Source organism: Orbicella faveolata, unplaced genomic scaffold, assembly GCF_042242905.1.
Source record: "Orbicella faveolata isolate gen_17 unplaced genomic scaffold, um_ofav_v1 contig_3, whole genome shotgun sequence".
Classification (NCBI taxonomy): Eukaryota; Metazoa; Cnidaria; class Anthozoa; order Scleractinia; family Merulinidae; genus Orbicella; species Orbicella faveolata.
This window is the reverse complement of record NW_028301558.1, coordinates 11431906-11457500: the sequence shown is the minus strand read 5'-3', so window position 1 is coordinate 11457500 and position 25595 is coordinate 11431906. Positions and strand designations below refer to the sequence as shown.

Genomic DNA, 25595 nt, shown 5'->3' with positions numbered 1-25595 from the left:
ATCTGTCCTCTTTACAAAAGCGTATCTGCTAGGAGTCTAGGATTAGAAGAGGAGTTTTTGTTTTTCTTCCATTTTCCTCGGAATTCTATTATAATTTTGCATTTATAAAAAAGAGGTAAGGCGATTCAGTGACGCAATTTCAGACCAGAAGATCAAAAACTGGAAGTTCGCTCGTTCACCCGCAGATTTGGTCAGTTAGAAGTTTAACACATAAACACCGAAAAAGTATCTACTATTTTTTCCTTATTTTGAAATAGGCTTTCTCCGAGAGCGAATTTTTATGATCACTCCACATTTATTTCATCTCATTTCGAGAATGTTCTTTAACTTTTCACTGCAACTGAATATGGCAAGAAAAAAAACATCTTTTTTTGGCGCTTTGGGTCCGGAGATGTGGGAGGGGCGCGCGCTAAATGATTAGTACGCTCGTCTCGGGATCGAGCGGTCCGGGTTCGAGCCCTAGTCGGGGACATTACCTTGTGTCCCTGGGCAAGATACTTTACTCTCACAGTGCCTCTCTCCATACAGGTGTAAAAATGGGTACCGGCGAACATAATGCTGGGGGTAACCCTGCGATAGACTGGCATCCCATTCAGGGGATAGTAGAAACACTCCTAGTCGCTTCATGCTACGGAAACCGGGATAAGCTCCAGCCTGGTGGGCCACTTGGCTTATATGCAGACGTTCTGGGCCCGGAAACTAAGGAACAAATTAAATTTATTTAACGAAAAACTAAATTTTCTTTGACTTGTACCTTTCAAACGGTGACTCGGACGATCACATTTAGGGGTCGCTTTTTATTTAAAAATTTTTGGTATGGTCTGATAGCCAGCTTTATAAGCTAATTAAGGTACCTACATTTTAAAATGCCGCGCTACATCGCTTGGACGCCAGACACCTCTAAAGGTACACGGATAAAATTAAATCACTAGATTCGACTCGGCTCATGGAAAGTACGGCGTCTGAACCGGCGGGCCTCAGTAATCCAGTTTTTACGAAGAGGCAACTATCCGATTGTAACTAATAAAAAACACCAAATTTTTTCCCCTTGACCCACTTTTATTTGTGCATATATATTTTTACGATATATGTTCACAATGTATTACCCCCATGATATTTACAGAGCTCACTTGGTGCCGTGTCCATATAGGCAAATAGATTACAATCGCATTTATGATTGTCGAAAGTAGTTAAAAAACATTTAACTATTCTTAATTCGATTTTTTGGGTGGTGCTCAGGAGTTGTTTGACTGTTGTTAAGTAAAATGTCGGTCCTTCGTTTATCTTCAGTTCTTTATCTTCAGTTGTTTGTCCTCAGTAAAAGTGCTGCCGCCGAACGAAACATTATTCATCAACAATTTTTTTTGTGAGTTATCAATTTTAAAGGGCCTTAGTCAGCCACACCTTTGTTTTTGTTCACATGCGAGAGTTTGGCTATTATATTTTATTCTGAGCATGCATGTCAAAAGGAAGGAAATCGCTCCGAAAATACGAGATAATTAAACATACTGTCAGGAATACGACTTAAACTGAAGCAACAAGATTTCGCTTCACCATACAATATCAATAATTTCGATGGCATCGAAAATTCCGCAGGCTGACTAGGGTCCTTTGAGCATTGATATCAAGTGTTCGACTAATCTAACTGCGGGCCCAATCTTCATAAATTCTACTACTAAGCCAGCGGCAGAAATGGAGCTCTATGTCTTTAATGTAGTTTATTTTATTTTATTTTATTTTGAAAAGGTGCGGTATATTGAACCAAAAGTTGGTACATCTGCCAAAAGTGGGCTCGTTGTGTAGAGGGGCTCAGCGCATACTGCGATCATCCAGAAGTCCTCTACCATAGGAGTAGTGGCCTCCATTTATATGGCTGTAATCTAGTACAGAGCAAAAATGTATAAGCATGTCATGATGAATCAAGAATAAATGACTGATTAAGAATATGAAGGATATGGAAATGTAGCAGCTTAATTAACTACACTTGGACGGAACAGTCAAAAAATATAGCTTTTAAAAGTTCTGAACACCTTGCAAAAATGTCTCTAGATGTTTTCTGTGGAAAAGAGGTGAAATTTGCCGACAGACCAGTCAAACAATACACCTCAACCTATGAACACCTTGCAGAAATATATTTTTGACTTCTTGACGTTTTCTGTGGAACGCTGAAGAAATTTTGCCGAAAGTCTTCAATATCAGTCTCCAACTTAAATTGTCCTTTCACTGAAACGCTAAGTTTTAATCTTCTTCCCTAGAGGGAGGTCAACCGCTCTCAGTGGTGGAAAATATTTCGTTGAGTGAGTTACTGAAATTTGTGTCCGTCAAGAAGTGTTGCAAGGGTAGGTGTTCAACACATATCATGCATATTAAACATATCTTATCATTTAATGCATGTTTCTAATGTATATCAATTGACTGCAATTTAATTTTAAATTAAGGTGATTTTAAAGCGTTTAAGGTGTTTATCAGCTGATGGATATTGCAGGAGAGGAAATACAGGACAATAAGATAACCGTACCACAAGCGGCGTCCTTCAAGCTTTCCAAAATTGAACACAGCTCTTTGAAGTTTGCAATATGAAAGTAGTGTCCTTTATCTCCAGCCAGTTTCTCCAATTCTCTTTCTCTTATACCCTTCCCGATTCCGACAGGAAGCATCTCAACCTTTTTAACCTGGTAGATTAGGATCAAATGGCTTCTGTGAGTACTCTACCGCTAGTAATGATTGGATTAGTTGAGTTCGCTAATAGGCATTCGGCAATCGGCACCCGTGATTACTAGTGCAGCACGATTTTGTAATGTTTGAAGTTTTTCATAGAGGTGGTAACTGATGGCATCCCATACAATGATACAGTAATCAAAATATGGTTCAACAGTTGACTGATAAACAGTAAGCAAGCTGGAAGCAGTCACAAAAGGTTTGATCTTTTTATGAATCCTATACCAAAAATTACTTTTGTAGATACACTAGTAATATGAGTGTCACGTGTCAGAAACGTCAATTTTCTACATCTAGACATTTGCTACTATTTACTTTTTTCAGTGAGACTCCGTTTATGGAGAGATTAAATTCTTGTGAAAGAGTCGCTATTCTTTGCCATGACCCTCCTAAGACGAATTTTGTCTTTAAACCACCCAGGGTAAATCTAGTTGCTTACAGCCAATTTTGGAGAAATTGTAAATCCATATTCGTATCATGTTGCAGTTAAGGGACACCACAAGCAGTGAAAGTCATATACATGGATGGATGGATGGATGGATGGATGAATGAATGGAAGAATGAATAGATGGAGCAATGGATGGACTGATAAATGGATGGATTGATGATGAACGGATGGCTCCCTGGATGGCTGGCTTAATGGATGGATGGATGGACGGACGGACGGACAGATGGATGAGTGGATGGATGGATGGATGGATGGATGAATGAATGAATGGATACCTACCTCAGTAAGACTTTCGACAGTTTTTGGAATTGGGACGAATCCTTTGTGCTTAGGCTTGCCCGTCGACTTTCCATCCGTGAAGATTATTAACGCATTTGGCACATCAGGTCGATCGCCACCTTCCACTGAGAACAACTTCTCCTTTGCCAGTGTTAGCGCCAAGTCGGTCCTCGTCTTAAGCTCCAGTTTCAAAGGTATTTCTTTTATTCTTTCCTTTAACTGATCCTCAGTATGGTAGCGATCGTCTTTAAAATCGAAAAGCAATTCAGCGTTGTCATTGAACGAGATCATTCCAACGTGAGTCCCTTCGGCCGAAACATCAAATAGGTGGAGAAATGATACCAAAGACTGTTTTAGCTTTTTCAAATTGTGTTTCCCCACGCTCTTGGACTTGTCAATTATTATGCCAAGGTCAAGGGCTTTTATACAAGGCGGTCCTACAAAAAAAATAAACATTTTAAATTTTTTTTTCAAAACAAAAAAAATGAAATGGAAGTTGTAGTGAGCCTTAGGTAATAGTAGTTCTACGTCATGTCGCTGGTCATGTAAGTGGTGCAGACAACGTACAAACAAATGTCTGTCCTTTAGTAATCACAGATAGCTCAGACCCAGTGTTGGTGGTAAACGTAGTCAGTGTGTGTTAGAATAACAAGAATGCTAGAAGAACGTGTATAATCGCAGTCAACAAGTACCAATGCAGCAGAGGAGATTAGGTGCGTAGCAGGGAGGTATTGAGTAAGCTTTTCACTGTACAATAACTTTTTAAGTTTCGTTTTACCTGTCGTTAGTTCTTCCGTCGTTGGTGTCTCTGCCGGTTCTTCCGTCGTTGTTGTTGCCTCGGACGATTCTTCTGTTGTTAGTGCCCCGGACGATTCTTCCGTTGTTGGTGCCTCGGTCGATTCTTCCGTTACTGTTGCCCCGGACGATTCTTCTGTCATTGGTGGCTCGGTCGATTCTTCTCCTATGGTTGGTGCCTCGGATGATTCTTCTGTTGTCGTTGCCCCGGACGATTCTTCGGTCGTTGGTGCCTCGATCGATTCTTCCGTTGTCGATAGCCCGGACGATTCTTCTGTCGTTGGTGCCTCGGATGTTTCTTCCGTTGTTAGTGCCCCGGACGATTCTTCTGTCGTTGGTGCCTCGGTCGTTTCTTCCGTTATCGATGCCCCGGACAATTCTTCTGTCGTTGGTGCCTCGGTCGATTCTTCTTCTATGGTTGGTGCCTCGGACGATTCTTCCGTTGTTAGTGCCCCGGGCGATTCTTCTGTCGTTGGTGCCTCGGTCGATTCTTCCGTTGTCGATGCCCCGGACGATTCTTCTGTCGTTGGTGTCTCGGTCGATTCTTCCGTTGTTAGTGCCCCGGACGATTCTTCTGTCGTTGGTGCCTCGGTCGATTCTTCTTCTATGGTTGGTGCCTCGGACGATTCTTCCGTTGTTAGTGCCCCGGACGATTCTTCTGTCGTTGGTGCTTCGGTCGATTCTTCCGTTGTCGATGCCCCGGACGATTCTTCTGTCGTTGGTGCCTCGGTCGATTCTTCTTCTATGGTTGGTGCCTCGGACGATTCTTCCGTTGTTAGTGCCCCGGACGATTCTTCTGTCGTTGGTGCCTCGGTCGATTCTTCTTCTATGGTTGGTGCCTCGGACGATTCTTCCGTTGTTAGTGCCCCGGACGATTCTTCTGTCGTTGGTGCCTCGGTCGATTCTTCCGTTGTCGATGCCCCGGACGATTCTTCTGTCGTTGGTGCCTCGGTCGATTCTTCTTCTATGGTTGGTGCTTCGGACGATTCTTCTGTCGTTGGTGCCTCGGTCGATTCTTCCTCTATGGTTGGCGCCTCGGTCGTTACTTCTGTCGTTGGTTCCTTGGTCGGTTCTAAAAGAAACACAAATAGCTCGCGTAAAACTATTCAGCTGCTACAGTTAGTTCAATGCAATCCAGCAAATTTTATTTCAGGACGATTTCAAATCATAATTTTGAACTATTTGAGGTAGCTCAGTCACAGCATTCTAAGTTATTTTCGCTACGTACAAAATTTATTACAAATTGAGGAAAGCCTGAAAACAGTAGTTTAATAGAAGATAATAACAAACCATAAAGGAACAAGGATGGTTAGGAATGTCGAAGATTTAATACGAAGTACAAACGATGAACTTTAAAAATATTATGGCTAAATTTTTTATGATGCGCAAAACCGTTACGTAGCTTATATTTCATAGCGCTTGAATGACTGCAAATCACTACATGATAAAGGAAGAAAGGATGCAATATTTGTATATAAAATGTATATATGGCTGGTGTCCCCTCAGGGAAACAATGCGCTTTAAAGAGGAGAGGTGTTTGTCGGCGAATGTTTTGTACCTTCTCTGCAGTCATGTTCATTGCATGATCGACTTTTTATAGCTGGTCCAAGTTCTTTCTGTTCTGAGCATTCCTTCCCCTTTCCTTGAGGGTGAGGATCTACACACCACCTTGTGCGGTACTGTACTCCTCCTCCGCAATCCTTGGTGCACTCAGACCACAGTCCCCAGTTGTTGTATCCCCCATCGACATCTTAAATAAATAATGTATATGAAAATGCTCATGAATGAAAAGTTCTAGATAAAAGCGGAAACGTAATTGCTAATATGAATGACGTCGAGGTTTAAATAATCTGCTTATCTATCTCCCAATTCATCCATTCATTTTTTCGTTTATTCGCTTATTACTTTTATTGCTAAGGTTTTGAAGAACTAAGTATTAATCAAATTCAAAACTGGAACTTGTAACAAAAGTTATAAAATTAAAAAAGTAGGCAAAAACTCCACCGAGAAGCTTTAACCTATTGAGTCATTCCTGGTGGTGTACGACAAGGTCTGTAAGTTTTACCTCTGCAAATGCTCCTAACTCTTATATGCCTGTCTATGTTGCTGTCTTTCTGACGACCACACCAAAATCCACACACCTATTTGATCTGTTGGTCCGTAGCATTGACGTACTTCTATCGAGGGACCCAGTCCGCTACAATCAAACCCGGGTAATGAAGGAGGGGGATTCGTACAGCTTCTTTCACGAGATTGAACTTTATCTCCACAAGAAGCGTCACAGTAAGACCAGCAACTCCAAGTAGTGTAACCGCAAGGCAAGGCTGCAAATATGTAAGATCATTCTATCGATCGATCACCCATCACTATTGTTACCGCTGAATAATTACAGTACAACGGTAAAAAAAAGTAAACTCACACTGAAGCAAGTAATTGTGTAGGATATTAATAAAAGTAAAAACATTGCTAAGACTTTTAACATGAGTATTACTAAGAAATCAACTGTTAAAATACTGTCTAGGAGTGATTGGGGATATCCTACAGGTAACTGAGATCTTGAGACTGGTATGCGGTATGCTCCAAAACCGCTGCAAAACGTGGTCTGAGCATAAATCATTAATGTCCCTTGATACAGAAAATCGCTACTTACTGATTCCTTATTCAAACGATTAATCAATAAATCGGTCAATCAATCCATCTATCTTTAAACGTAACACGATATTTTATCATAAAAACGTTCTTCGCGTGAGTCCTGTGAAAAATTACAAAGAATAAAGTAACTATACTAACAGGAATATATTAATTAAACCAACGAACTATAGTAGCCGTACAATAAAAACCTATAATCCCCCAACTATAACAGCAGGGGAAAAAATGGTCATCTATTCATTAATTAAAAATGTCACTTCGATACTAGATTATCTATCGAGATTATCTGAAGCGTTTGTTGTGAGCTGTAACCCTATTCAGACCGGACCGACTTGCAACTTTTACAACGTAAAAGCCACGAAATTCTTATTTTGTGACTTTTCTACAAAATTACCTGGGAATAATCTGCCCTCCTTGGCAACTTTAAAACGGCACACCCGTTTTTTTTTTTTTTAATTTTTTAATTTTCATGTGTTCAGTGAAGAGAAAATTTATCTTTCTTGTTTTAAATAGTTTAGCTTTTCCTACGGTTTTGGTAAAATTTTATACCAATCATTAATCCAGACTGGCGGATCAAAGAAACGTCATTCTACCTCATATGACGTCACAGTCCTGTGTTAATTACCTCGAAAGAAAAGATTTTTTGAAGTGTTATAAATCTAGGGTGCATGGTTCTAGAGGACCAAAAAGAAAAGCCCGGTCTGAATAAGCTAGGGCGAAGTCTGCTAATGGTCTTAAGTTAAATAAAACAAACAAAGCTATAACCTGACTGACAAATCTAACCTGAGAATGACGCTGGAACATAGCAAACGATGAGAAATAGCCAGAGCTTCATTTTCAGGTCGCAAATAACTAAAACAAGAAAACGAACCAAATAGTTAATTTCGTGTGTTTTGAATAAAAATGTAATAAGAGGAAACAATTATGGTGCAACGAAGGATTCCTATCTTTTAAAATGCCCTTTTTTTGTTTATTCCAACAACTCCGATCATGTATATGACCGCCGCAAAATAGGTTTTATTGCTGTATGTTTTATTACATTATCACATTCTGTATGCGAATATGTAATAATGGGAGATGTAGCTTACATGCGCGTACAGGAAGTCACCCAATCCGTAAAACCAATACAATCCCTGTTTTCTGGTGATCCCAGAAAATTCTTGGAATGCAGTAGTCTTTAGTACTACTGATTAAAAATTTGTCTTTGCTCTTGTTTGAAACACGAACAAAAGTACTAGTAGATGTGCGTTTTATCGGTCAGGCAACACATAAAGAGCAAAAATATCTCAAAAAGGTTTGCAAGGATCTTGTATGTATAGAATAAACAGCCAGCGGAGAACTCAGCGAACCCAAGGCAAGAGTTTAACAAAATGAAAGAATTGCTAACGCGAAATAATTAGCAAAAAGTCAGTTTTGTCTCTCATTTGCTGGTATCAAAAGTGTCTTTTACGGCGTCTGCAGCGAGCCAGAGCGGCGACGAACACACAAAAGAGGCAATTCATTGTGCATCTCAGGAGGGAAATACAGGTAAGCTGAGAACAAAACAGGTGTATAGTTTAGGGTATTATGGTACTCCTGTATCTGACTTTGACTAATTTCATGAAAAAAAAAAAAAATGAATTTCACAGCACTTCGCTTACCTTTAAGTTTTGTAAAATACGTTACGCCACTCCTTGTGTAAAACAAACAGCATGAAGCTTGATGCAAGAATTGTAATGTAGACTTTCTTAAGATACATTAACACAAAATAATTGTGGGCTAGCTTAATTTGAAAGTTGAAAATCTATTATTTGTTTCCACTTGGCTTCGCTTTCCTGGATTTTTTTCGTTGACCCTTTCGACATACGCAGTACGCTTTTTCACAACTTGTTCTCAATTAAAAGAGATCCCAGAATGTTTGTGGAAAAACGAGGAATATCGCCTGATAGATTGATGAAAGGAGAATTCAATTCCTAGGCTTTCAAAGATCAATTTCGATTATCATTCTAAAACAGGTAAATGGCAACGAAGCCCCATCCCCGAACTCTATCAACATTACTTGCTCTAATGAAAGTCCCATCACTTCATGCTTAACTGAGTTGCGCGCCCGATCATTATATTTTTGATGCGGGCAGTAGTTTGAAAAATGGCTTGAATATTAGGGTTTCTTGTGCTTAGTTAAATCATTTTATGACGACTGCACGAGGATATATGCATATATATTCTAATCAGGGGTTAACCCTAAGAACTAACTAAGAACAGATTTCCGAGTGCGAAGAAAAACTCTTTCATGTGCTAGTTGAAGGGACTTGAACAGAAAGTTCCCGAAAGACATAATCATACTGTGCCGCATGGCGAGTCGCTTATTTTCAAGTTTTGCAAGATGCATTTCGCGACGCCTTGAGTGAAATGAAAAAATTGAATCTCGAGGCAAAAATTCAAATTCAAACTTTCTCACGGTGCATTCATACAAGAAAATCACTGTCTGACTTCGAAAGCCGAGAATCTGTCAGTCATTTCCACTTGGCTTCACTTTCCTTTCACTTGTCTGTGCTGACTGTACTTTCAAGATACGCAATACTTGGTGTTTACTACTTGTTTTCAACGAAAGAAACTTCGATCCCAGCAGTGAATTCACCACTGTACTTAGCTTAGTCACACAATCGAAAACGCGCTCTCTTAACCGCGCTTCTTACATTTGGAATAAGCGGGCTATGAGAGCTCAGAATATTCGTGGGCAACCGTTCAACGTAGAAGCCACGAGTGTCGCCTATTATTACTTCATTTTGAAAGTTTTTTAGCTAATTGAACCAGAGAAGACAACGTTGATAAAAGGAAACTACAATTCCCAGGCATTTGAGAAATACGTTTCGATTGCCGCCATTCGTAAACGAAACCCGATCGCCAGCCCTTATTGAATTATATTACTTACTCAAATTAAATACCATCTCCTCACGCGTAAATTGCGCGCTCGGCCATAATACCAATAACGCAGACAATGGTTTAAAAGATGGCTTGAATACTTGCTTTAAATCACTTTATCTCCAGTACACCATGAAACGTGTTTTGATCAGGGAATTAAAATGATGAGTGCATCAGGTAGAGTACATTTTAAAATCTTTGTCCGCGAAGAACGAAACTAAAACATATTTCGTTAGCAAGAGAAATCCTTACATTAGTCGAAGGAACGAAAACAGGAAATACTGAGATGACCAGAAAGTCAATATTGAAAATCACTTTCCTTTTTTTAAGTGTTTCTTGTACACACTGGTAGAAGTATTTCCAGCAAGTAACAGAATAGATTCAGCCCGAAAAATACGCCATAATAGTCTTCACCAAGCTAGCGAGGGCGATAACGGTGAAAAGTACAAAATCAGTTAAAATTTAAACACTGGACTTCGCGTACCCTCACGTTATTCAGGATGCTCTAAGCAAGAACCGCGTATAGCTAGATACAAGAATTTTGATGCACACTTTCCCAATGTGCATTCATACAAAATAATTATTGGGTCACTTTAAAAGTTGGAAATCTGTCGCTTATTTCCACTTGACTTCACTTTCCTCAATTGTTTTTGCTGACTTTTTCAAGATACGCAATGCCTGTTTTCAATTCTTGTTTTCAATTAAAAAAATTCCCCTGTAGTGAATTCACCACTGTACTCAACTGACTCAATATGTAAAACGTATTCCGATGACTGCGCTTCTTACTTTTATTCTTCCACACATCTTACGTTTATTCTCGCCATTAATGACAATTTGATCAATTCCGTCTGCAATCAAGTAATTTAACAATGGTACAAACCTGGAGAAAACAGGCAATGAAACCCAGAACATTCATGCGTCACCGTTCAATGGAGAAACGACGAGTGTCGCCTATTATTACCCATTTTTTTTTTTTTTTTTTTTTACATTCCTGAACAAATTTCTAATATCAACAAGCTGCAAAGAAAGACAACTTGACACAAATAGAATCACTTTCCTAGGCCTTTAAAGGACAATTTTTGTACTGATAAGCACTGTCTTAAACGCGATCAGCGGCCTTCTTTATAGAATAACATCATGACTTACTCAAATCAACTCCTATCTCGTCATGCCTGAATTGCGCTTTCGTTTATGTCACTCTTGACGCAGACAGTGGTTTGAAAAATGGCTTGAATATTTAAGCTTCTTTGGTTTTGAAACAGTTTATCTCGAGTCCGCAAAGGCACATGGGTTCTGATCAGGGGATGAGAGAAATCAATCATTGATAGCAAAGGAAGAAAGAATTGGAATTTGTAAACCGTTGTCCATGAGAGTTCACTAGAACAGATTTCTCGTAGGAAGAAAAATCCTTCTATCAGTCAAAGGGTCGTGAACAGAAAATAGATGAGCAAAATGTCAATCTTGAAATTCACTTTCCTTTTTTGGTGTTTCTTTTCCACAATGATAGAAATATTTGCAGTGAACTGATCCGCAAAACGCGTGAATGAACTTACAATGTATATGAGGAGAATAACATCGGTGAACTGTAAGCTCATAGCACCAGACAAAATTAATGTACCGTAACGTTTCGCTTACCGCCTTCAAGATTGGCAAGTTTTGCAAACTTTTTTGGAGGAGAACCTTTTACTGTTTGCAAACACAGTAATATTCCCAGTAGTAATTTACTAGTGCCACACTCGTACTGCCCATAATCACCTTATTCACTTATATTATTCACTTAAACGTCCGCTCGAGAACTGAACAATGAAACGCATGTCGAGAGAATTTTCATAATGAGAATACCTCAAGCTGTTCGCGATTTTTCGACCCTTCTCGATAAACGACCAAAATACAACGATTTTTCTTGAGATGAAACTCTTTTTGCAAGTGAAAGGATTGCTAGTAACGCGGAATAATTAGCGAAAAGCCAGTTTTGTATTTTACTTGCTCGTTTTAAAAGTGCTTCTCTTAGGGCATTTGCAGCCAGTCAGAGTCGCGACCAACCCGCGAAACAAATTAGTTTGCCTCTCAGGAGGGAAATAGCGGTGAGCAACACAAAACAGGGAAATATTTTCGGGTCGTATGATACTCCTGTACCTTACTTTGACTAACTTATGAAATAACACAATTGAATGGCACAGGGCTTCGCTTACCTTTAGTTCTGCGAGATGATTCAACGCCACACCTTGTGTCGGCTCAACAGGATGGAGCTTGATACAATAATTTAAATGCAGAGTTTCTTAAGATGCATCAGCACAAAAGAATTATCGGTAGCTTGATTAATAGTTGGAAATCTGTCAGTTGTTTCCAGTTGGCTTCACTTTCCACCATTGTTTTCGCTGACCTTTTCAAGATATGCAGTACTTGTTTTTACTCAAGAGGAAGCCCAGAATATTCGTGGAACACTGTACAACGGAGAAACGAGGAGTCTCGCCTGTTTTTACTTAATTTTCTGGAGATTCCTTAATCTTTTTCTAATATAAACCAGGTACCAGCATTTCACGAAGGGAGAACTAATTCTTGGGCCATTAGAAATCAATCTGTTCGATTTGGCATCAATCAAAATAACATAAACGGGAAATAGATGGCCAGTAAGTTTGAATATTTCTAGTGCGTCTTGTAGACAATGTTAGAAGTATTTGCAGCGAGTAACAAGACCGACCCAATCCAGAAAACACACAAATTACTTTGCCTCTAGGGAGGGTAATAGCAATGACCAGTACAAGAAGGTATATTTCCGCATCTTACAATCACAAGTTACCAGTTATGCAAGACGCTTTATGCGAAGCCTTGAGCAGCTGGATACAAGAATTTTAATGGAGCTTTTGTAAGGTGCACTCATGTAAAAGAATTCTCGCCTGGCTTTATTGAAAGTTGGGTATATGTCACTTGTTTCCACTTGGCTTCATTTTCCTCGATTGTTCTTGTTGACCTTTTCAAAATACGCGGTACTTGTTTTCAACGCTTGTTTTCAATTAAAAAAATCCCCTAAAGTGAATTTACTACTGCACTTATAGTTACTATCGAAAATGCAATCTGATAAATTCTCAAACTGTACATGTACTTCTTACTTTCATTATTCAATACCCTGGAATAAACGGATAATGAGAGCCCAAAATATTCGTGGGTCACAGTTTAATGGATCGGTGGAGCGACGAGTCTCGCCTTCTGCTACTTTAATTGAAGATTCATAAGCCAATTTGTAATTTGAACTGCAGAGGACAAGACAAGTTCATAAAAAGAGAATCAAACTCTTAGGCCTTTAAAGAGAAAGTCTTGATTGTCATTCTAAAACAAAACTCGATCGTCCGCCCTTTATAGAGTAACATCCCTCACTCAAATTAAAGCTCCATCTCGTCATGCGTGAATTACGTGCCCGGCAGTGGTCCTTTTGACACAGAAAGGGGTTTGACAAATGGCTTAAACTTTAAAGGTTTCTGAGCTTCTTAACTTTATGTCGAGTACACGAGGACACGTGCTCTGATCAGGGGGTAAGAATACCCAATGCGTCAGGTGGAGACCCGTTGCCCACAAAGAACTAAACTAGAACACGTTTAAAAAGGACTTTGACTCAAAGGGGATGACCGGTTAATATTAAGTGCTACCTTCCTTTTCTTGTGCACAATGGTAGAAATATTTTTACGGAGAAAGAACAACAATCTACCTCATAAAACGTATATGCACAGATTAGTGGCGAGGCGCTTACCTTCAAGTTATGCAAGGTGCCTGACGGGTCGTCTTTATCTCAAATAAACAACTTGATGCTCGAGGCAAAAATTTAAATACATACTTTCTCACGGTGCATTCTTACGAAAGAATTACTGTCTGACTTTAAAAGTTTGGAATCTGTCAGATCTTTCCACTTGGCCTCACTTTCTTCGATTGTTCTCGCTGACCTTTTCAAAATACGCCATTCTTGCCTTCGCAATTAGTTTTCAATGAAAAAATTCCCCTGCAGCAGTTCATCACCGTACTTAGCTGAGTCACTGTCGAAAATTCACTCTGATAGCTGTCTTTCTTACTTTTATTCTTCAGTAACCTGAAGTAAACACGATTGCCGGCCCTCTATAGAATAACGTTACTTTCCTTAGCATTAAATACTCCAATGAAAGTTTCATTTTATTCTCGGCATGCGTGTATTGCGCACCCGACCACAGTACTTTTGCCGCAGAAAATGGTTTGAGAAATGACCTAGGGCCAATTGGTGATACAGAACGGAGAGCCAGATAACTAAAACAAATGCAGCCTCCAAATGCTACACCGAACGGGTGAATAAAGCAGGTAAATTAGCTAAGGATGCGCTTGATTAGTAGCAATATTCCAGAAAAGGCATTCCGTCCGAACGTCAATGAGACAACTATTTTCCGCTTGTAATATAACCTGCACAAAGGATTCTTGTGCTTTGAGTAAGGTTTGGAAACGACTCTTTCATTTGTTCGCACAAGGAAAAGGGAAACAACACTTTCCGAATCCTGGAGTGTGGTTATTTGTGTAATAATCCACTCTTGACACAGATCGGTTTCCTTCCTACCCTGTAGAGTAGAATTCCTGATGCATCAGCATCCTTAAAAATGGAGTTAATTATCGAAGAAAGCTTTGATCGGCTCGGACACCGTTCGAATTCGCATAGACATTGATCGAAAAAGTGGCGTGAATTTCTGAGCTACTAATTCTATGTAACGATGGAAATTATCTAGTTCGCGATCACATTTATACGGATCAATAAGATTAATGTATTAGTCGGAATCCGCTCTGAACAACGGAATTTCTCTATAAAAGCAAGTTGCCTCAGGGCAGCAGGATGTGAGTGGACCCGCTCAAAATGGCAAACAGATGGGCTTCAAATTGGTAAATCATTTTGATGGGTCTCAGACTGTTAACAAAGAACTTCAGTTTGTGCGTCAACGATTTCCCATTAACTGTGGCACCAAATTGACATAAAAGAATGAAATGATGAAGAGCAACTTGATAGCGTTCTGTAGAAAGATAGTTAATTCAAAGTTTGTCACGAGGTAGAGCATGTATGGGATAAATTCAATCAATTAAAATTTGGACGTCACCTTTTTGCCATGAAATAAAATTATTTTAGAACGTATTTCGATTCTTCTAGCAACAAAAGTATGTTTAACTGTGTCTGATTGTTATTCGAGAATGCATGAGCATGTGCATGAGTGGCCATGCGAGCCGATGAACAACCAAAAATAGCCTTAAAACAAATTTAAACAATTTGGTCTTACATTGCGGTGTGGTCTCGTCATTAGCGTGGTTGTTAAAGTACTTTGTTTTACAAAGATTTGACAATCGACAAAGTTCACCTGCAGTTGCATTCAATTTCTTACTGATCTCAAATTTTACTCTTCGCGAAACTTCAAATGCACTCCGAAGTCAGTTGTAAACCGTATACAGACATGTTTTCAGACGGCTAACAAAGAGATAAGTCGTGCGCCTCAAGGATTCTGGCATGATTTTCCAATGCGATAGTTATTTCATAGAAATTATAGAGCCAAACAGTTGCTACTTCAGTCACTGCAGTTCTCAGAAAACTGAAGACTGCTCTGATATATCGTTTCGGAACGTGATATATAAAGATTTGATTTTCCTACACCCGCTCCAGTAGAAAGAAATCCTCTTTAGAAAACAGAGCTTGAAGATACCTCAAAAAGCCAGCTTGTAATTTCTACCTTCAACTGAGTTACAGTAACTTTTCTTGAAACGCTCGAATGGCTAGGAAGATTGACAAACAGTCATAAAGAACCTAGTCGCAATTAAAAAGTGAAGCCGCACATAACATCTACTTTGGACATCCCTAAGACTCTGGTGTAAATTTTCTTTTGACGACAGTTACTGATTAGCTGTTCTTAGCTCGAGTTACTGAATGATTTTTATTGCTATGCTCGTCCAATGCATCTGCACCAAAGTAATCGAGCGTTTGCAATAATCACTTACATCATACATTTTACATGTCAAAAACAGTTTTCAAGATTTAAGTTCCCTCTGGCAGTAATTTGACTTGCTAGCTGCCACTGCTTTACTATTACATATCATACCCACTATCATTAATGTACTTTATTTTATTTTATTTTGAAAAGGTGCGATATATTGTGAACCAAAAGTTGGTGCATCTGCCAAAAGTGGGCTCAGTGTGTAGAGCGACGTCTCAGCGCATACGGCGATCATCCAGAAGTCCTCCAGGAATGTTTTTGAATCTTCTACCATAATAGTAGGGATAAGAGCCTCCATTGCTGTAATCTGTTTCGGCATCAGCTTGAGGTATAGAGCAAAATTGTATAGGCATATCATGATGAATCAAGAACAAATGACTGATTAAGAATATAAAGGATACCGAAATGTAGCAGCTTGATTAAATACATTTGGACGGATCAGTCAAAAAATATAGTTTTTAAAAGTTCTGAACACCTTGCAAAAATGTGTTTTTGATTTATTGACGTTTTCTATGGAAAATAGAAGAAATGTTGCCGAAAGGTTTCAATATTCTACGTTCGTTGAAACGCTAAGTTTTAGTCTTCTGCCCCAGATAGAGACCAGAGCTTCCCATATATTTCGAACCACTTTCAGTGTTGGAACATATTCGGTTTAGTATGTTACTGAAATTTGTGTCTTTCAAGAAGTGTTGCAAAGGTAGCCATTTAACACATATCATACATATTATCAATCTTACCTTTCAATGCATGTTTCTAATGAATATCAACTGATTGGAATTTCATTTTAAGGTGATTTTAAAATGTTTAAGGTGTTTATCGGCTGATGGATATTACAGGAGAGGATAAACAGAAAAATAAGAACCGTACCACAAGCGGCGTCTTTCAATTTTCCCAAAATGTAAGACAGATGGTTGAAGTCTACAGGGTGCACGTAGTGTCCTTTATCTCCAGCCAGTTTTTTCAATTCTGAGTCCTTTATGCCTCTCCCGACTCCGACGGCAATCATATGAACCTTTTTAACCTGGTAGATCAAATGGATGTCAGTGAGTATTCTACCCCGCGTAATGATAACGCTAGGGAACCCTTTGCCGTGGCGTCGCGTGGCGTGACGAGGAGGGCAAAAATTCTTGTAATTACAATAAAGAATTTTCATTTATTGTAAGCAGGCTAGAAGTTGATCATGAAAAACCAAGCTCAATAAAAAAAGTTCTCGTTCCAGGAAAGAGGGTGGCGGGGGAGGCATTGACAGGGGACCCACAGGTGGACTGATGGACGCACGGATGGATAGATGGAATCGTTTATTTGAACACGGCATATATTAAGGATGGACAGAGGGAGGTAGGGCGGGATAGATAGTTGCAGGATTGGCTCGGGGGCTGAATGGATGGGTGGATGGACGGATGAATGAATGGATACCTACTTCAGTAAGAATTTCCACAGTTTCCGGAATTGGGACGAATCCTTTGTGCTTAGGCTTGCCCGTTGACTTTCCATCAGTGAACACTATACACACGTTTGGCACATCAGGTCGATCACCACCTTCCACAGAGAACAACTTCTCCTTTGCCAATGTCAGCGCCAAGTCGGTCCTCGTCTTAAGTTCCAGTTTCAAAGGTATTTCTTTTATTCTTTCCCTTAACTGATTCTCTGTATGGTAACGATCGTCTTTAAAATTGAACAGCAATTCAGCGTCGTCATTGAATGAAATCATTCCGACGTGAGTTCCTTCCGCCGAAACATCAAATAAGTTGACAAATGATTCCAAGGACTGTTTTAGCTTTCTCAAATTACGTTTCCTCACGCTCTTAGATTTGTCAATTATTATGCCAAGGTCAAGGGCTTTTATACAAGGTGGTCCTAAAAAAATAACCAATTTTTAAAAATAACCCAAAAAAATTGAGAATGGAAGTTGTAGGGAGCTTTAGGTTATAGACGTTTTACGTTATGTAGCTGGTCATGTAAGTTCCCGTAAGCAGTGCAAACAACAAACAATTGTTTGTTCTTTAGTAATCACAAATAGCTCAGACCCAGTTTTGGGTGTGCATGTAGTCGGCAGTAGGACGTTTACAATCACAGTCGACAAGTACCAAGCAGCAGAGGAGATTAGGTGCTTAGCAGGGCAGTATTGAGTGAGCTTATACCTGATGAGTTTGTAAGTTTCGTTTTACCTGTCGTTGGTCCTGCCGTCGTCGGTGCCTCAGTCAATTCTTCCGTTGTCGATGCCTCGGTCAATTTTTCCGTTGTCAGTGCCTCGGTCGATTCTTCCGTTGTTGGTGCCTCTGTCGATTCTTCCGTTGTCAGTGCCTCGGTCGATTCTTCCGTCGTTGGTACCTCGGTCGATTCTTCCGTCATTGGTGCCTCGGTTGATTCTTCCGTTGCCGGCACCTCGGTCAATTTTTCCGTTGTCGGTGCCTCGGTCGATTCTTCCGTTGCTGGTGCCTCGGTCGATTCTTCTGTTACTGGTGCCTCGGTCGATTCTTCCGTCATTGGTGTTCCGGACGATTCTTCTGTCGTCAGTGCCCCGGACGATTCTTCTGTCGTCGATACCTCGGTCGATTCTTCCGTCCCTGGTACCTCGGTCGATCCTTCTGTTGTTGGTGCCTCTATAGTCGGTGCCTCGATCGATTCTTCTGTTGTTGGTGCCTCGGTCGATTCTTCTGTTGTTGATGCCCCGGACGATTCTTCTGTAGTCGGTGCCTCTGTCGATTCTTCCGTCGTCGATTTTTCCGTTGTTGATGCCCCGGACGATTCTTCTGTCGTTGATGCCTCTGTCGATTCTTCCGTTGCTGGTTCCCCCGACGATTCTTCTGTCGTTAAGGCCTCGGTCGATTCTTCCGTTGTTAGTGCTCCGGACGATTCTTCTGTCGTTGGTGCCTCGGTTGATTCTTCTTCTGTGGTTGGTGCCTCGGACGATTCTTGCGTTGTGGATACCTCGGTCGATTCTTCTGTTGTTGATACCCCGGACGATTCTTCTGTAATCGGTGCCTCTGTCGATTCTTCCGTCGTCGATTTTTCCGTTGTTGATGCCCCGGACGATTCTTCTGTCGTTGATGCCTCTGTCGATTCTTCCGTTGCTGGTTCCCCCGACGATTCTTCTGTCGTTGAGGCCTCGGTCGATTCTTCCGTTGTTAGTGCTCCGGACGATTCTTCTGTCGTTGGTGCCTCGGTTGATTCTTCTTCTGTGGTTGGTGCCTCGGACGACTCTTGCGTTGTCGGTGCCTCAGTCGGTTCTAAGGAAACACAAATAGTTCGAGTCAAACTACTCAGCTGCTATAGTTACTTAAAATGCAGTGAGGCAAATTTTATTTCACAATTAAATAATTCATAATTTCGAGCTATATGAAGGAGCCCAATCACGGCATTTTAAGTTCTTTTATTTACGTTCACTAAGAGATAATAACGATGAATTTATTAAGGCTAACTTTTTCATGGCGCGTAAAACCGTTACGTAACCATTTTAAAGTTCATTGGGCTTGCATGGCTGCAAATCACAACCTGATACAGCAACGAAGGATGCAATATTTGTGCGTAGTATGCTGGACAAAACTGTTGTGGATCGACATTTGACCACAAAAAAATAAAACAAACAAAATGACACGACTAATTTTGAGATTGTCTTAAACTCTACTAAATTCCACACCTGGAAACGTATTTTTATATCGATAACGCTAAAAAGGCTTGGGTTACACCTTGTCCAAATTTGACAACAGAGTCACAAAAGTATGTTAAATCACGTGATTTCTGAGAAATAAGAGTCTCATTTAGAATGTTGTTTTACGTTTTAATTTTTCTGTCGTAAAACGTTGATCCAGAACAGTTTTGTAATATATATATTACGCTGGACAAAACTGTTCTTATTATATATATATAATGTGTATAAGGCTGATTTCCGCCCATGAAAGAATGAGCTGTCGAAAGGAATGGTGTTTGTTGGTAAATTTTTGTACCTTCACTGCAGTCATGTTCATTGCATGATCGACTTTTTATAGCTGGTCCAAGTTCTTTCTGTTCTGAACATTCCTTCCCCTTTCCTTGAGGGTGAGGATCTACACACCACCTTGTGCGGTACTGTATTCCTCCTCCGCAATCCTTGGTGCACTCAGACCACAGTCCCCAGCTGTTGTATCCCCCATCGACATCTTAAATAAATAATATATATGAAAATGCTCATGAATGAGAAGTTCCAGATAAAAGCGGAAAGGTAAAAAAAAAACATTGCTAATATGAAGGACGTCGAGGTTTAAATGATTTGTTTATCTATATCCTTGTTCATCCATTCATTCTTTCGTTCATTCACTTATTGGTTTTATTGCTAATTTTTGGAAGAGCTAAGCATTAATCAAATTCAAAACTGAAACTTGTAACAAAAAGTACAAAATTTAAAAAAAAATGAGGTCCTTTAACCTATTGAGGCATTCCTTGCGGTGTATGAATGACACGGCCTGTAAATTTTACTTCTGCAAATGCTCCTTACTGTTATATGCCTATCTAGTTTGCTGTATTTCTGACCACCACACCCAAATCCACATACCTATTTGATCTGTTGGTCCGTAGCATTGACGTACTTCTATCGAGGGGCCCAGCCCGCTACAGTCATATCCGGGTAATGAAGGAGGGGGATTCGTACAGCTTCTTTCACGAGATTGAATTTTATCTCCACATGAAGCGTCACAGTAAGACCAGCAACTCCAAGTAGTGTAACCGCAAGGCAAGGCTGCAAATACGTAAGATCATTCAGTCGATCGATCACCGATCGCTGTTATTACCAATGAATAATTAAGATACAACGGCAAAAGCCTAAACTTACACTGAAGCAAGTGACTGTGTAGGATATTAATAAAAGTAAAATCATTGCTAAAACCTGTAACATGAGTAATATAAAAAAATCAGCTGTTAAAATACTGTGTAGGGGTGATTGGTGATATCCTACAAGTAACTGAGATCTTGAGCCTGGTTTGCGGTATGCTGCAAAACCGGTTCAAAATGTGGTCTCAGCATTAACCATTAATGTCCTTTGATACACAAAATCGCTGATTCCCTTATTTGATAATCCCCGAACTATAACAACAGAGAGAAAAAAATGGTCATCCCTTCATTTATTCAAAGTGTCACTTCGCTATAGATTATCTGACCCTGGGTCTGAAGAGGTTGTTGTGAGCTGTAACCCTATTCAAACCGGACCGACTTGCAACTTTTAAAACGCAAAAGCCACGAACTTCTCATTTGTGACTTATTTAAAACATTACCTGATAAAATTTGCTATGGTATGTCAGTGGTCAAGGGTCTACATTTTTCCGTGGCAACATTACTATGGTACACCCTTTTTTTAATTCTTTATTTTCCTGTTTTCAGTGAAGAGAACATTTATCTTTCTTGCTTTAGATAGCTTAGCTTTCGCTATGGTTTTGATTATTTTAGAGTCAGTTTAGTTGGTTTTTTTTTAACGTTTTAAAACAACCATAGATCCAGGAAAGCGGATGAAAGATGGTGGCTAGCTGCTCCGTAATTGTAACGTCATTTTACCTCATATGACGTCACAGTTTTAAGAACTATTTTTGAAGTGTTATAAATCTATGGTGCACGGTTGTAGAGGACCAAAAAGAAAAGTCCGGTCTGAATAGCCTAGAGTAAAATCTGCTAATGTTCTTAAATTAAATAAAACAAACCAACCCATAACCTGACAGACAAATCTAACCTGAGAATGACGCTGGAACATAACAAACGATGACAAATAGCCAGAGCTTCATTTTCAGGTCGCAAATAGCTAAAACAAGAAAACGATCAAAATGGTTAATTTCGTGTGTTTTGAATAAAAATAAAATAACAGGGAACAATTTTTTTTTAATTTATTCAACTTCGCCTAACTAAAATACTAACTTATTTTATATACATTAAAAATTCATTAGGCAGGGAGACCACTACAGCATAGCCTATCACAGTAGATCCCAGGGTACTGAAAAGCAATAAATTCAAGCTAGAAGAAGAATCAAACGGAAAGTTGCCAGAAACGGCACGACGGTGGGTACAGAAGAGACCTCGCTTTGTTGCACCTGAGGCAGATAATGGTGCAACAAAGGTTTCCTAACATTAAAAAATGGCTGGTTGTTTTGTTCATTCCTTAAAAATCTGATCTGATCAGGCATGATAACAGGAAAATAGGTTTTATTGCTGTATGTCTTACCACACTCTGTATGCGTATGTGTAATTATTGGAGATGTAGCTTAAATAGCGTACAGGAAGTCACCCAATTCATAAAACCAATACAATCCCTGTTTTCTCGTGATCCTAGAAAATTCTTGGCATGCAGAAGTTTATTTTAGGACTGATTAAACATTCGATTTTCCTCTTGTTTAAAACAAGAACAAAAGTAGGAGCGCGTTTTATCAGTCGGGCAAGACATGAAGAGCGCAAACGTCCACAAAAAGGTTTGTAAGCTCTAATTATAAGCGAAAGAGTCTTGTACGTCTGGAATAAACAACCGGAGGAGAACTCAGTAAGCCCGAGGCAAGAGTTCAGAAAATTCATTCAACCACAGACAGGATGATTGAAGTTTATCTAATGCATAAGAATCATAGTCCCTCTCTTTAAGTGAATTGGTAATCCTGTCGTTAGGTCTTGGTACGATGCACATGGTATTCAATCCATAATCTCCTTATTTGCGTCTATGATTCACTGAAAAATAAACTCCGGTGCTTAACAAGACAGACGTCGAACAAATTTCCACAATGAGAATACGTCGAGTTTTTCGAAATCTTTCTCTACACGGCGACCACGTCACATTGGAATATTTTTTTCCTGAGATGAAGCCCTTTTTGTCCAGTGAAAGAATTGCTAGCGCGAAATATTTAGCGAAAAGTCAGTTTTGGCTCTGCTTTGTTGGTCTCAAAAGTGTTTCTCTTACTCTGTCTGCAGCAAGCCATAGCGGCGACCAACACACAAAACAGGCAAATTTCTTTGCATCTCAGAAGGGAAATAAAGGTGAGCTGAGTACAAAAAAGGTGTATAGTTTCGGGTCTTATGGTACTCATCTACCTGACTTTGACTAACTTAATGAAAGGGCACAATTGAAATCACAGCCGGCTTCGTTTGCCTTAATTAAGTCTTGCAAGATACTTTACGCCACACCTTGTGTAAAATAAACAGCATGGAGAATGATACAAGAATTGTAATGCGGACTTTCTTAAGATGCATCCAGACAAATGAATTATCCGTTAGCGTAATTTAAAGGTTGAAAATCTGTCAGTTGTTTCCACTTGGCTTCACTTTCCTCGATTGTTTTCGCTGGCCTTTTCAAGATACGCAGTGCTTGTTTTCAATTCTTGTTTTCAATTCAAAAAAAAAATTCCCCTGCAGTGAATTCACTAATGTAAATTTATACTTTTTATGTAATCTTACTTTTATTCTTCGCGCATCTTACGTTTATTCTCCCCATTAATGACATTTGTTCAATTCGGTCTGCAATCATGTAATTTAACAATGGTATAAACCTGGAGAAAACGGGCAATGAGAAACCAGAACATTCATGCGTCATCGTTCAATGGAGAGGCGAAGAGTGGCGCGCCGCTTATTACTACTCTACTTTATAAACATTCCTGAACCAAATTCTACCATCAGCCAGATGTAGAGAGAGAGACAGCTTAATAAAAGGAGAATCACACTCCTAGGTCTCTAAAGAACATGTTTTGCACTGATAAGCATTCTTAAACTTCTATATAGGGTAACATTACTTACTCAAATCAACTCCTATCTCATCGTGCGTGAATTGCGCTTTTGTTTATGTTACTCTTGGTGCAGACAGTGGTTTGAAAAATGGCTTGAATATTTAAGTTTCTTTGGTTTTGAAACAGTTTATCTCGAGTGCACGAAGACACATGAGTTCTGATCAGGGGATGAAAGAAATCATTTAATGCATCACAAAGAAAAAAAACTGGAATTATTTAACCGTTGTCCTCGAGAGTTCACTGGAACAGACTTCGCGTTCGAAGAAAAATCCTTCTTTCAGTCAAGGGGACGTGAACAGAGAATAGATGAGCAAAAAATCAATATTAAAACTCACTTTCCTTCTTTAATGTTTCTTGTGCATGTGATTGAAATATTTGCAGCGAACTATTCCGCAAAACGCGTAAATGAGTTTTCATTGTATCTGAGGGGAATAACAGAATTTTAATATCGGTGTACTGTAAGCTCATAACACCAGACGAAATTAATGTACCGTAACGTTTCGCTCGCCGCCTTCAAGATTTGCAACTTTTGCAAACTTTTTTAGAGCAGAACCTGTCACTGTTTGCTAACTCAGTAATATTCCTAGTAGTAATTTACTGATGCCACACTCGTACTGCCCATAATCACCTTATTTGCTTCCATTATTCACTTAATTATTCACATATTCACTTATTCATTATTCACTTATTCACTGACGTCGATAGAATTTTCATGATGAGAATATCTAAAGCTGTCCGAGATTTTTTGACCCTTCTCGATGAACGACCAAAATACAAAATTTTCTTGAAGTGGAACTGTTTTTCCCGCGTGAAAGGATTGCTAGTAACGCGAAATAATTAGCGAAGAGCCAGTTTTTTATTTCACTTGCTCGTTTTAAAAGTGCTTCTCTTTGGGTATTTACAGCGACCGCAAGTGGCGATCAACCCACAAAACACGCAAATTACCTTGTCTCTCACGAGGGAATTAGTGGTGAAAAGTACAAATCTGGGGTTATCTCCGCATCGTATAGTACTCTTGTAACTCACTTTGACTAACTTCTTAAAAGAACACAATCACATAGCACAGGGCTTCGCTTACCTTTAAGTCCTGCAAGGTGACTCAACGCCACACCTCGGGTAAAATGAACAGTATGGAGCTCCATGCAATAATTTTAATGCAGACTTTCCTAAGATGCATTAACACAAAAGAATTGGAAATCTGTCAGTTGTTTCCAGTTGGCTTCACTATCCACCATTGTTTTCGCTGACCTTTCCAAGATATGCAGTACTTGTGTTCCATCAGGAAAGAGCCCAGAATATTCGTGGGACACAGCTCAATTGATAAACGAGGAGTCTCGCCTGTTTTTACTTTTATTAGAAATTGATTTAGGAATCGTTATAAAATGATTTTATAACGATTCCTAAATCAATTTCTAATATAAACCAGAGAACACAACTTTAAAAAAACAGAGAATCCAATTCCTGGATCGACTCAATCCACAAAACACATAAATTAATTCACCTTATCTAAGGTGGGCAATAGCGGTGTCCAGTTCAAAAAAAGGTATATTTCGGCATCTTATAATTATATATTATGGGATCTCGCTTAGCTTGAAGTTACGCAAGACGGGCTTTATGCGAAGCCTTCTGTAGCTGGATCCAAGAATTTTAATGGAAGCCTTCGTAAGGTGCATTCATGCAAAATAATTATCGGCTGGCTTTATTGAAAGTTGGGTATCTGTCACTTGTTTCCACTTGGCTTCATTTTCCTCTATTGTTCTGGTTGATCTATTCAACATACGCAGTACTTTTAATTGTTTTCAATACTTGTGTTCAATTTAAAAAAAATCCCCTGTAGTGAATTCACAACTGTACTTAGTCACTATCGAAAATGCAATCTGATAAATTCCCATAAATGTACTTCTTACTTTTATTGTTCAGTACCTTGCCGAATAAACGGACTATGATCGAGAGCCCAGAATATTCTTGGGTCACCATATTCGTCGATCGGAGGAGCGACGAGTCTCGCCTTCTGTTACTTGACTAAAGCTTCATAAGCCAATTTTTAACATGAACCGGAGAAGACAAGACATTCAATATCCTAGGCCTTTAAAGACCAAGTTT

At 39.5% G+C, this 25595-nt stretch overlaps 2 protein-coding genes across 3 annotated transcripts; both read right to left on the bottom strand.

Annotated features, from left to right (window-relative positions):
* Positions 1-1038: 1038 nt before the first annotated feature.
* Positions 1039-13554, bottom strand: LOC110051735 (uncharacterized). 2 transcript variants are annotated; one of them, XM_089297842.1, is made up of 8 exons: positions 13536-13554; positions 7673-7741; positions 6382-6564; positions 5799-5990; positions 4224-5312; positions 3446-3882; positions 2519-2672; positions 1039-1880 (listed from the first exon to the last, which is right to left on the bottom strand). In XM_089297842.1, the coding sequence occupies exons 2-8, from the start codon at positions 7722-7724 to the stop codon at positions 1810-1812; spliced, it is 2178 nt and encodes a 725-aa protein (XP_089153968.1). In that variant the 5' UTR covers positions 7725-7741; positions 13536-13554; the 3' UTR covers positions 1039-1809. The 2 variants fall into 2 exon arrangements, with proteins under 2 accessions (XP_089153968.1, XP_020613458.2); XM_020757799.2 differs by lacking the exon at positions 13536-13554 and adding an exon at positions 11983-12254.
* Positions 13555-15480: 1926 nt separating this feature from the next.
* Positions 15481-24658, bottom strand: LOC110051734 (uncharacterized). The gene is made up of 8 exons (XM_020757798.2): positions 24571-24658; positions 21467-21535; positions 20303-20485; positions 19719-19910; positions 17940-19001; positions 17192-17628; positions 16639-16792; positions 15481-16093 (listed from the first exon to the last, which is right to left on the bottom strand). The coding sequence occupies exons 1-8, from the start codon at positions 24632-24634 to the stop codon at positions 15987-15989; spliced, it is 2268 nt and encodes a 755-aa protein (XP_020613457.2). The 5' UTR covers positions 24635-24658; the 3' UTR covers positions 15481-15986.
* Positions 24659-25595: the final 937 nt, after the last annotated feature.

What these genes read in the sequence shown, in the direction of transcription:
- LOC110051735 (XM_089297842.1), bottom strand. Translation starts at nt 7,724, where the DNA reads ATGAAGCTCTGGCTATTTCTCATCGTTTGCTATGTTCCAGCGTCATTC. An exon ending in CGGACCAACAGATCAAATAG is followed by an intron (nt 5,991 to 6,381) that starts GTGTGTGGATTT and finishes TATTTATTTAAG; the next exon opens with ATGTCGATGGGGGATACAAC. An exon ending in GACGGAAGAACTAACGACAG is followed by an intron (nt 3,883 to 4,223) that starts GTAAAACGAAAC and finishes TTTTTTTTGTAG; the next exon opens with GACCGCCTTGTATAAAAGCC.
- LOC110051734 (XM_020757798.2), bottom strand. Translation starts at nt 24,634, where the DNA reads ATGGAGCTCCATACTGTTCATTTTACCCGAGGTGTGGCGTTGAGTCAC. An exon ending in GACGGCAGGACCAACGACAG is followed by an intron (nt 17,629 to 17,939) that starts GTAAAACGAAAC and finishes TTATTTTTTTAG; the next exon opens with GACCACCTTGTATAAAAGCC. An exon ending in ATTGAAAGACGCCGCTTGTG is followed by an intron (nt 16,094 to 16,638) that starts GTACGGTTCTTA and finishes CTATACCTCAAG; the next exon opens with CTGATGCCGAAACAGATTAC.